Source organism: Hipposideros armiger, unplaced genomic scaffold (genome assembly GCF_001890085.2).
Source record: "Hipposideros armiger isolate ML-2016 unplaced genomic scaffold, ASM189008v1 scaffold_279, whole genome shotgun sequence".
Lineage (NCBI taxonomy): Eukaryota > Metazoa > Chordata > Mammalia > Chiroptera > Hipposideridae > Hipposideros > Hipposideros armiger.
In genome coordinates this window covers 1,252,368-1,265,197 of record NW_017731629.1, presented here as the reverse complement: position 1 = coordinate 1,265,197, position 12,830 = coordinate 1,252,368, and the positions used below count along the sequence as shown (strand labels likewise).

General features: G+C 37.7%; 1 protein-coding gene across 1 annotated transcript in view; it reads right to left on the bottom strand.

Annotated features, from left to right (window-relative positions):
* Positions 1 to 12,830, bottom strand: part of FAM114A2 (family with sequence similarity 114 member A2) — a 29,340-nt gene that overhangs the window by 15,783 nt on the left and 727 nt on the right. The window contains exons 2-8 of the mRNA XM_019657721.1: positions 9,240 to 9,472; positions 8,794 to 8,893; positions 7,175 to 7,267; positions 3,397 to 3,485; positions 2,076 to 2,210; positions 1,427 to 1,585; positions 689 to 812 (exon numbers count right to left, since the gene is read on the bottom strand). Of these exons, the coding sequence (XP_019513266.1) occupies positions 689 to 812; positions 1,427 to 1,585; positions 2,076 to 2,210; positions 3,397 to 3,485; positions 7,175 to 7,267; positions 8,794 to 8,893; positions 9,240 to 9,458 (919 nt within the window). The 5' untranslated portion in view covers positions 9,459 to 9,472. The remainder of the gene's footprint in view (positions 1 to 688; positions 813 to 1,426; positions 1,586 to 2,075; positions 2,211 to 3,396; positions 3,486 to 7,174; positions 7,268 to 8,793; positions 8,894 to 9,239; positions 9,473 to 12,830) is intronic.

The window sequence follows — 12,830 nt, the reverse complement described above, 5'->3', positions numbered from 1 at the left end:
AAAAAAAAGAGAAATATTTCCAGCTAAAATGTTAACATAAAATAACTCACAGCTTAAGATTCAGTTACTATTCAGAAATTAAGCTTTATGTAAACCACCTCATTCCTGATAACTTTGCAAAAATGAGTAGTTACTACTTACTTTTTCTGAGGGATGCAGCTATTAAAAACATGTCATTAAAAATAAAGTTTTGAGGGGGCCGGCCGAGTGGCTTAGTTGGTTAAGAGTTGACTTAAGAAAAAGACCAACTATCACCCACATTTTGGATAACCACCACCCTGCCTGCTTCAATCCAAGATGAAGACAGGGGTCACAGGAGCCAGAGAGGCATGGGAGCAGTATCTAGGGATATGAAAGCTCACAGGGATGGCCAGCCAGGCTGAGGCAGGAATCTGACAAGGGCAGCTCTCTAACAGAAAAAGCAGGCAGAGATGTGAGTTACAAGATCAGACTTTGACAAGCCACAGAGATTGTGGGGCGGGGGAGAAGACATGCACATAAGACCAACTGCTCACATCAATGCACCTAGTTAGGTGCAAGGCAGCAGAGAATTTTGCATGAACATTCTCAATGAAAAAAGTAAAATCAGGCTAGTATAGTTGGAGAGAAAATAATTTATTTTAAGGGCAATACGCTGCATGTAAACACACTACATCTTTACTATTCAGATGCTGGGTTATCATATTACCTTTTTCCTCTTCTTCCTCTTCCTCACAGAACTCTGCTAGAGAAAATGCTTCTTTGAGTTGCTCCAATTCAAGTTTTAGAGTCTCTAATTCTTCTCCACTTAGAGAATTAAGGACAGATTTCACCTGAATTGATATAAAGTAATAAAAAACAGTTGTGGGAGTATAAAGGCAAAAGAAAAACATTCTCACATGGAGAAGAGGCTACAGATCCAATTAAAAGCAAAATTACGAGCTCAAGCTATTACTAAAAACCTTCACACAACGGGCTGCTCATTACAGAAGGGTAAAATTTCTACTTCCAAAAATAATACAAGCCAGAAATGTCTGGAAATTATTACCGCTTAACAACAGCTTAGAAATTAGGGAGGGAAATGAAGTAGTCTTGAATCAATTAAAAGCTAGCAGGTAACTGTATCTAAATTGGCAGGTTAAGCCAAAGAAACTTAAAAGAAAAAAAAAGACCAACGTGAAGAAAAAATAACAAATGTGCTATTAAGCCCTCTTTGTTAATTTCTCCTTTTTTGTTTAAATTTAGAGAAATAACACCTGTCTCATTCTATTTCTACCAATTAGTTCAAACGTCAATTTCTCGATTTGTTTGTTTTGGCATAGTATATTCATTCTCAAGCCTCCATCTGAAATACATTTCATCTTTCAACTGTACAAAAAGAAAAGAAAGTAGGTAGCGTTCCTTTGCTCAGAGACTATTCCAGTTGAAATTTTTGATTTAAAGTTACCTTTATTTCACTTTCTTGGGAAAGCATCTCCAGAGCTTCTAGATGTGAAAGGCCTTGAAATTCATCGAAGAGCAGCCCGTAATGAGTTTTCTTGTCCGCGTCCGTGGTGGCCTCATCGGAGGTCCACTGCTCTTCTTTCTCCTTCGCCTCTCGTAAAACCTGAAAAAGACATGGAGGCGTCTCAGTGCGGCAAGCAACAAGGGTGAGTTTTGAAAGTCGAGGGATGCAAAGCTGAGATGGGTAACAGTACAGAGCAATGCCCTTCAATTCTTGGCATTGCGCTTCAAATGAGACAGGCTCAGGAGCTTCAGGAAAAAAACGATCAGACATAATTTGATTCTACACAGGGTAAATAACACCCAAGGAACCAAGTGTTTCTCTGAAAGTGGTTTAAACATTAATCTAATAAACAGCTCTGAAGGGGGTTGGCATCTTGTGCTGCACTTACAGAGGGCTCCTGCAGAAAAGAAAGAAGAAAGAACTGGGCGTTTTTCTAAGTATTAGAGCTCTCACTCCTCCCCCTCCCCTTCAAAAAAACCCCTTAGTTAAAAATCTTCAAAAGGAAATAATAACAAGGTCCAAAGTTACCACAGGCAAAAATAAAAATCAAAACAGAAATAGGAAGTAAACAGGAAAAGACAAACACTACCTGCGACAGTGTAGAATTCCGGTTCATCAGACCCTTGGTTCTCTTAAATCCAGGATCCCCTTCGGCTATTACGTCCATTGTCTTTTTCCCAATGAATTCTAAGGCATCCAAACCCCCACTGATAACACTCTTTCCCTAGGAAACACATGCAACCTCATTACAATAATACTGAAAAAAGACATCTGCATGTTTCGATTATACAAAATAGTGGCGTATAATGCCAAGCACTGGCAAGAATATAGAGCAACTGAAACAATTATACACTGCTTGTGAGAATATAAACTGGTATAACCATTTTGGAAAATGGTTTGTCAGTATCTAAAACAGCTGAATGAAACTATGAATATCTTACAATCCAGCAACTCCACACGTGGTTACATGCTCAACAGGAATTTGTACTGAGGTTCATCAGAAGACCTACAAGAATGCTCATAGCAGCACTTTTTGTAAAAGCTAAAAGCTGCAAACTACCCCAACACTCACCAACTGTGGAATGCGTAAATTGACATAGTCACGCAATGGAATACAAAAAAAAAAAAAAAAAAAAGGAATACACCACACAAATTTCACCATGGATAAATCATAAAAAATAATGTTGAGTGAAAGAAGCTAGATACAACAGGGTATGTTCTATGTGAGTCCATTTATATAAAGTTTAAAAGCAGGTGAAATTAATCTGTGATGGTAGAGTCAGGATTGTGGCTGTCTTGGTAGGCAAGTAGGGGGGACACAGATGACTGGGAGACGGCACGGGGGAACATCTAATGTACCATCATGTTTCTTAGTCTGAATGTGTTCACACTATGAAACTTCAAACTGAACACTTAGGATTTCACTTTTCTGTATATATGTTATACTTTAGTAAAAAGTTAAAAAGTACTAGCTATCTATCCTCATATAGGAAAGATATTAAGCTTTGTATATAAACACTGCTTTTTAAAATGTTTCTAATCATCCACAGTTTTACACGTTATCTATCATATATATTTCCCCTTTGCCCAAAAAATGAAATTATGAGAAAAATATTTTTATAAAGCAGCAGTTTTCTAGAGTCACCAAACTAAGAACTCCTAGTCCATAAAATATTATGTACACTGCCTCTCTGTTACTCTTCACCTCCTGCTCCCTCCTTTACTTCTTTAAAGATAGTTTTCAAGTAGCCCTCCCTCTACCCCTAAGATCAAATTGATTGATCTTCAGCAGTTTGGACTGCCGCAAGTATCATCAGTCTCCATGTCTTTTCAAAGAAAAGAGAGAGAAAAAGACAAAGAAACCTTAATAATCATGGAAGGGAACAGGCCACCTTACACTTTTTACTCACTGTGCTATGAACAGCAGTAGAGATGGTTGAGAATACACCAAATGGTCCAGTCATTAGGGAGTTTTCATTCTCTTTGGCATTTGTCTCTCCTGCAGGAGGAAGGGGAATATGTAAATATGAAGACATGGTCCATAAATAATTTTGCTTTATTAACATCTATGTGAATTTTTAAAAAATTAGACCCTGCTTCCCACACACAAAGCTTTAGCTCTTTTTGTTTTATTATTTTAAACTATTTGCCTATTTTAAAATGAAAGCTAAGAGAGCTTTTTTTCATTTTCATTCATTTCAGAAATAAAATCAAGTCTGTTGACAGACTACTGATATATATTAACAACAGACTATATACTGTATGATTCCATTTACATGATCTCTGGACAAAGTATAGGGTCAGAAACAGATGATTGGTTTTCAAGAGCTGAGAGTGGGTGGAGGAGGGGGGTGACTACAAAGGGGCATGAAGAGATTTTGAGGAAATAATTGAAAATATTTTTGTATCTTGATTGTCTATACAGGTACAGGAAATAGTCTCTATTTGTATAATCACAATGGACTGTGATTATACAATGTAAACAAGACTGTATATTTGTCAAAACATGTAAAACTATATACCTAAAAAGTGTAAACTTTACTGCATGTAAATTATAGCTCAATAAACCTGCTTTAAAATCCAGCCTATTTTAAATTTTATCCTTAAAAAATTACGCTTCTTTGTAGGAATCAGACATGCATTACAAAGATTAGTATGTTTCACTGAAAAAGTTATATTCTATTAACTCTGAAATCTCCATAGGAGATCAACAAATAATTATTATTGCAAGGACTTCTACTTCTAACAATGATGAATTAAATGGTATTGGGCTTGTCCTTCCACCATAGCATCTAGAAAAACTGGACAAAATATAAGAAATAACTGCCTTCAGACATTGGACAACAGATAAGTTCAGGACTATGATCCAGGAGAGAAGAGAAACCAATAAAGGGAATCCTGCGATTGGCTTGGCTTTCCAGACCACAGCACAGGGAGGGGAAACCCAAGCAGAGCAGGGCAGTCCACTGAGTGGAAGAGACAGAGACCGGAGTCCAGGAAGGCTGAAGCACGTGGAATTTGCAGGTCAGAGTACTAGAGAGGAGGGAGCTACAGAGGTAAAGAGTTCCAGGCATCTACATAGGAGTGCCCTTGAGTCTTTGGCTGAATACTAAGCTGCTCATGCACTGGGAGATGATATTGGGCAAAGAACTACCATGGAGCTGTAAAGTAAACAATGTCCAAAGCTCCTGCTAGGCTGAAAGACATTTGACTTCAGACCCATCAAGTAGAGAAATCTAGTTAAACACGTGGGAATTAGGTGGAAACCTTAGAAGGGTTCAGAGTCCTTAAGAGTAGGGCTAAACTAGCACCTGAAAGTAAAGGCTCCTCTAGATTCACCCTAAAGAAGCTTAAAAATAAGCCTTAAAAGGATCAGTCTAAGCTACCAATATCTTAATTGCCTGCCACTGAGTAGGCACAAATTTTTCTTGAATGAATTAATCCGTGGAGTGAGTCTAGAAAAATAATCTTCCTATTATAGCTGATGTCTGAAGCCAGAGACAATGCTTAACAACAGTAAGAAGGAAATGAGCATTTGATGCAGATGCAAGCATAAAACATTCTTTATTCCTCAACCCCCTGATGTATTCATTTGGCATTTTCCCCCAGGTTTACAAATAGCAAAGGACTGTGGGGCTCAAAAGCATAAAAGAACAAACATAGGACACTTGAATGGTACACCCTCAACAAATATTTCTGTGAAGTACCAGTCTGAAGTGGTTCACACAATTTATTTCTTCTTATTCCCTCAATTACTGGTCTTCCCTGTCATTATCAAGCATATTCAAACATAGTCTTTGGATTAAACACCCCATCCCTGCCCCATCCCTAAGAGATGACTGAATGATTTCCATTGCTGGTGGCCTCTTGATTACTTCAAAGTTCAGAAAAGACACATCCCAGCTACAACATCCTTGGCAGAGGAATTAAGCCCCGTCCTCAGGAACTTTAGAAGATGGGAAGAGTTTATTATCATAAGGCTTTCCATTCTAATTTTGGAAAGTTCTCTTATTAACTCTTTTAACCCTTCAGAAATTCTTTATTAAATAAAATCTAAATGCATGTAACTTCCAATGTTCTCTCTTCATGAGCCACAAATAAACCTAGGCCTTCTTCTCCATGGTGGTCTACAGAGACATGAAAAGAACCACCATATTTTCCCAATCTCCCTTTCCCAGGTTCCCAGATTTAATATCCATGATGCCTTCAACTTTCTCTTGTAAAACATCAATTCTTGGTATTTTACTATCTAGCTTATTCTTTTCAGGATTCACTCCAGTTTTTCAATTCCTTTCTTAAAATATGGCTTGGTGTGGTAGACATCTTTTAGGTCTTGTGGGAGACACTGCTGTTTACCTACTCAAAGCCACTTCTAATCCCCTTTTCCTTGCCTGCTAAGCCCACTTCCTGATAAAGAGGTTTATCATAATGCCCCAAACACACTCTCCCAGCGTCTCTTGCGGCTATAGCATGAACACAAGACCTTGCTCTAACCAGTGAAATTTGAGAAATACGCTGGGGGCTGCTGGGAAAACTTTTCTTCCCTTTAAAGGGTGAAAGATACATGAGGAGAAATGACACTTCCCATCCACTTAATTCCTGACTTTGAGCACAGCTGTATTACTCGTAAAACACTATACTTGGAGCTGCAGTATTATATGGCAACCATAAAGAGACAACTAAGAAGACTGCAGAGAAGCCAACACAGAACCCTGACATCAATGAGCCACTAAACTAACTCTGGATGGAGATCTTCTATGTGAGAAAAATAAACTCACTTTTAGTCACATATTCTGTAGCAGCTAAAGTAGGCTGATGCAGGTATCACTAAGAACAATGTTCCCAATTCATCCACATGGTCCTTTACAGTCATGATACATAATGTGGTCTTGTCTCCTAGCCATAGCTGACCCAAGGACATCTGACCCAAGCTTAGGCTGATATAATTCTCTCTGAGGAATTTAGAAGTAGAAATAACTGATATCAAACAGTCTCTGATGGGTTCTTATACTAGAACTCAATATAAAGCTAGAGCAGGGGAAAATAAGCAGAGGCTCTAAGTCAGTCTGATTTGAGAGAAAAATGATACAGATGAGCAGAGAGAAGCAAGAGTGGGAGTCAATAAAGTCTCTGAAAGATGGAGAAAGCAAACTCAAGCCCCGAAAAGCTTTCTATTTTGTGGTCCAGACTCTCTTGATCCCTGATTATAACTCTGTCCTTTATGGCTTAAGTGAGAGTAGGTTTCTACTAGATTAAGGCAGGTCTCCAGAATTAAACTTCACCTTCATAAAAATCCAAACACACAAAAACACACACCCAAAACTAACCCATTAAAATATTTTTTCTTACCATGACAGATTCAAATTCATCTAACTCTTACTGGACTCTTACACAATTGTGCCAAGCAAAATGACAGGCAATTTTTACATGCTACGTTCATGGCCTTATTTATTTAATGGTTATAATACTCCTTTGAGATATAAAATATCATCCCATTTCATAAATGAGAAAAGCAAAGAGACACATGAGTGGCTAAAGGATACAGACCTCTGTCAGCCACAGATTTTAAATTCCCTTTCTCACCAGTCCCATCATGCCCTGAGTATTCAATCAATATCTACTAAAAAATGAGCTCACCCTTTGCATTTTGATCCATAATTCTAGGTCTTAGTGTTTCCATATACTAACCTGTTGCATATTGGACCTCAGTTGAAATTTCACTGGGACTAGGGATTCCAAGGGAAGTCTCTGCCTTCTCAATGACATTTGAAATACCTTGTCCTAATGAGAAAAATGGTAACATTTTTATATTTGAATATTAATTGCCATTATTCACCAAAACTGAAGGAAAAGAAACAAAAACCAAATCCACAGATATTTTTATTTCATTATGGCCACAGCCCATGTTATTTTGACCATACGTAATCTTTGGGAATGCATCGTTACCAAAAGAAAAAAAAAAAAAAGAAGAAGATTTATTATCATTAAAGAATAGTTTCATATTAATAATTCCTAAACATCACCCTTCTAAGGAGGAAATGCTGCAAACTCAAGTGGCAGGATAAATCAGCCTATCATTGCTAATGCATCCTCAAACTATAAGGACTTTGAATAAACATGGAAGATGAATTACCGTATTTGCCGGCGTATAAGACGATTTTTTGGCCCTGAAAAATATGCCTCCAAGTGGGGGGTTGTCTTATACGCCAGGTACACTTCACATAGACTGCCCATAGTGCTTGCCCCGTGCCACAGTGGCCTCCCGATGCCCGCCCACTTCATTCCACATACCGTTCAGGCATCAGCAGCGCTGCTGGGTGTATGCTCGGCTGTTATGCGATTTTGCTGCTATGCGATTTTACCACACTCGCAAAATCGCACACAGCCGACCATACACCCAGTATGATAGCGCAAAATCGTGAATCGCGATACCATACTGGGTGTATGGTCGGCTGTGTGCGATTTTGCGAGTGTGGTAAATTCGGATTACCGTATATTTCTTTACATATGCATTGAAGATTCGCGATTTTGCGCTATCATGGTGCCTGTTAGAATGTTGAAGAGCTCGCACTTGCGCACTAGTGAGGTCCCAGGGAGATGCTGATGCAAGGGTGGACCAGACTGCTATAGTGACAGGGCGGACAAACAGGGAGCAGGGACCAATCAAATCAGGCTTTGTATACAGCCAACAGCCAACCACAATACTGCACCATTGTACAGTACAGCATAGAAAATGTCGACCAGTCAAACCCCTATCATCCCTATCATGGCACCAGCCAAAAGAAAGAAGTATGATGCAAATTTTAAACTGAAAGTTATAAACTTTGCTAAGGAAAATAATAATTGTGCTGCTGCAAGACAATATGGAGTAACAGAAAAGATGGTTCGGGACTGGAAATCAAATGAGAAAGCATTAAAGAGTATGCCGAGGGGTAAGTGTGCATTAAGAAGAGGCACCCCACACTGGCCAGAACTCGAAAAACATGTAGCAGACATGGTGGCTCAACATCGCCAAAACGGTTATGTGGTGACACGAAATACAATACGCTTGTTTGCACTTCAGTGGGCCAAATCAAATCTGATATTGTTTTACCTTTTATTTGGTGTGTGGAAGGTGTGCGGAAGAGGGGGTAGTCTTATACGGCGAGTATATAACAAACTCTGTATTTTGAGTGGAAATGTTAGGGGGTAGTCTTATATGCCCAGTCGTCATATACGCCGGCAAATACGGTATTAACAAAATCACTTTTAACACATATCTGTAGCAAAATACACATAAAAATTAATACAATAACTGATGGGCTTACCTACTGTGGCTACCGTAGCTGAAGCTGAGGAGAGTAAGGACTTGCCCCAGCTGCCCCAATAGCCCCATCCGGTCTGGGGTTCATCTTTGGAAACAGTCTCCTATTTTCCCCAGTAGCCAGAAAACCAGAAAGCAAAGGAAAAAGAAAAAAATTAGAGAAAAATAACAGTGTATGGACAAGATATCTAATTATTAGCCACAAATATGGGTGAACAAATACGTATTATTTAGCTGAAGAACTGTATTGCTTGACTGACATATGTATGTAAACTGCATGTAAGCACCACAAAGCAAAGGCAACTACTCATAAAGGCATTTATAGAACTGAGAAAATTATGTTTTATGATTATGAAAGGAAAGAAATAGGTACAATCCTAAACTAGTATTGATTCCAAATTCTTTTTAACCTTAATATTTTTCAATCTCAATTTTTAACAGATACTCTACTTTGCCTGCAGCCTGTGATGCCTCAACAGGGAGAACTTCTGAAGTCTCAAGGTCACTGGAAGGTTTGGACTCTGGTCTTTTCCGAGTAGAAACCACAGGTTCTGGTTTACTCTCCGGCTTGGCACTTTGATCAACAGACTCAGAATTCTTGGCTAGCTCAGAGTCCACATTTTCAAGGGTGGGAGTTGCTTCAGTCTCAATATCATCTTTATCCGACATGATTAGATCATCGCCTGGTAAAATAAAAGCCCAAGAAAAAAAATTAATTGTATAGGCTCTTTGGTATAAGTTATTTGTTTGAACTTTTCATTTTGAGATTATCATAGATTCACATGCAGGTGTGAGAAATAAAAGAAATAATACAGAGAAATCTGATATATCTTTCACTCAGTTTTCCCCATGGTAACAATTTATATAACTATAGTAATAATATCACAACCAGGATATTGATAAGATAAAATCCACCGACCCCATTCTGATTTCATCAGTTTTACATGTGCTCAGTTGTTATGTGTGTAATTAGTTCTGTGAAAATTTATCACATGTGTAGGTTTCTGTGACCATTACCACAGTCAGGATACAGAACAGTTCAATCAAAAGAATCCCTTGGGTTATTATCCTTTTTGAGCCATATCCTATCCTCCTCCCAACCCATAGGAAGGAGCCATTGATCTGCTCTCCATCTCTATAATTTTGTCATTTTAAGATGTTAGATAAATGCAATCAGAGTATGTAACCTTTGAGATCAACTTTTTTCACTTAGCACAAGTCCCTCAAGATCCTTCCAAGTTGTATGTATCAATAGCATCTTTTTTTTTTTTTTGCTGAGTAGTATTCCTTGGCATGAATGTATCCCTGTTTGTTTAACTATTTAGCTGTTGAAGAATACTGAGCTGTTTCCAGTATGGGCTATTACAAATAAAACAGCTATGAACATTCATGTGCAAGTTTTTATGGGGACATAAGCTTTCATTTCTCTGGAATAAATGACCAAGTGTGTAATCGCTGGTACTTATTTACTTTATAAGAAACTGCCATGCTTTCTTCCAAAGTAGCTGTACCATTTTACATTCCCACCAGCAATTAGTGATCAAGTTTCTCTGTGTTCTTACCAGAATTTGGTGGTTATTTTTTATTTGAGTCTGATAGGTGTGTAATATCTCATTGTGGCTTTAAGTTTCATTTCTCTAATGGCTAATGATATTGGACATCTTTTCATGTGCTCATTTGCCATCTGTATATCCTCTTCAATGAAATATTTATTTGTATCTCTTGCTCATTTTATAATTGGGGTTTTTTTTTACTGTTGAGTTTTGACAGATCCTTTTATATTCTAGATTTCAAGTCCTTTGTCAGATATGTGGTTTGCAAATATTTTATCCCAGTTTGTAGTTTATCTTTTCATGCTCTTCACTGGTTCTTTCACAGAGCAAAAGCTTTTAATTTCAATGAGGTCCATTTTATCAATTTTTCTTTTTATTGGCTGTCATTTAAAAAATCTTATTAGTTATTAATCATTCCTACCTCAATTTTTCAGAGATTATGAAATTTAAGCCATCAGACAGGATTTATATCAGACTAGATTTTGAAAAGCAATGTTAACCAATTCGATTTCTTCCAGAAGTACAGCAATTAAAGCCAAGATACTATTGGTGTTTTTACAAAGAGCAGATACTGGTTTCCAGGATAGCCAAATATCACCAGGGGTCAAATAAATGTACCTCATACATACATACAGATACACACAATGACATCTTAGGTATGTATAAACATATATTTTGTACTGATATATACTAAGTAGAGAATTAGACCCAATCCATGACATCAAAACTTTCTAATGTACTAGAAAAGAGAGCTATCTTAACAACGACGGCAGCTTGGAAGGAGCACTATAATTGAGGTATACACAAAATGCTAAAAGAACAGAGAGGAAGATGTCTGCTAGAAACAGACTAATATTCATGGACAAAGTATCTGAAATAAGCATGGAATAGTGGCCACAAACTGGGATTTTGAGTGCCACATCCAGCCTACAGGTGTTTTTTAAATTTTTATTTATAATTATTATTATTATTTTTTAGCTGAGTCATCCTGCCACCTGTTGGCAGCTCATCGGCAGCTCAGCTCGGGCCGGGATTCGAACCGGCAACCCTGTTGCTCAGAGCTCTCACTGTTGAGCGAGCTCTTAACCAACTGAGCCACTCGGCCAGCCCCAGACTACAGGTGTTTTTATTTGACCTGCACAGTGTTTAAACAGTTTTAAATAGTAATTGCTAACATTAAAAAAATCTAAAAATCAAACTTAATCTACAAATACAGATTTCCAAATTCCCTTGTAAAACTGAAAGATCTCGCAACCCTGGGCCACATTCGACTTGGTAATGACTAGCTCGTGCCAAACAGTTGCTGGGATATTTTAGACAGGGTAGTGTTCTCCAGTTTCCCACAATCTCCACCAAAATCAACCTGACTGCTTATGTTACCTGATTAGCCCCTGTAAGCATTTCAGCTTGTAACACCTACCTTAAAGGGCACTTAAGATTTTGACAGATGAAGATACCAATTAAGAGAATTCAAGGGTGTGGAAACAACACATGGGAAGCTCGAAGGCCTGAGGTGTGAGAGAATGGAATACGGACAGATGCCAGCAGTTGTAAATACGGCAGGGAGAAGGATGGTGTGAAGGCATAGGCTAGAAAGGTAGATTCATACACCACCATGGATCTTAGGTCATTTGGTTATATGATATACATACATTATACATTCCCAAAACACGGGGGGAAAAACAATCTAGATACAACTACTCATACAAACCGGTCTGAAATATTCACTAATTCATTCACTTGCAAACATTTTTTTGAGTACCTACTAGATACCAAGCTCTGGAGATGGAGAAATAATTTAAGACACAATTTCTGCCGCACTTACTCCAAGAACCTGCCCTAATAGGAAAGACTACACAGTTCTTGTACAAAAAATCTATGTTTTGTGTAGTTGAATACATACTTTTCTTTAACTGTCTTTTTACTCTCCTATGCTCTCTCCAAGCTACAACTCATAGTAATGTGTATGTATTTTATATATAGCATACATACTACATCAATAACATATAATTTTATAAAAGACTGATAAGACATACTCTAAAATACTGAACACTGGTTATCTCTGTTCTTTCATTTGTATAACAAAGATTTAAAGAGCAACTAGAATGTGCTAGACATTTGAGCTAGGTGGGAGGAGAATTCTTTGTGGTGGCGGCTATTTATATTATCGTTACCATCATCATCATTACTGTCATCATTCGAATGGCTGTGCCATCCCTGTTCTCAAGATTCATAAACTAGCAGGAAAAGCCAAAAAAAAAAAAAGGAATAAATACCAAGGACATGGATTTGCACTATTTAGTGTTTTGCAAATTTTCCAAGTAGTCTGTCGTTAAGTGCGTGTTATTTTCATAATTGGAGGAGAAAGACTCCAAGAACTGGAGCATTACACACAAAACTAAATTGCTGAGTGATACTTTTAAAAAATAAAATTGTATACACTTAACATATAAATATATATATACATATATATATATATATATATATA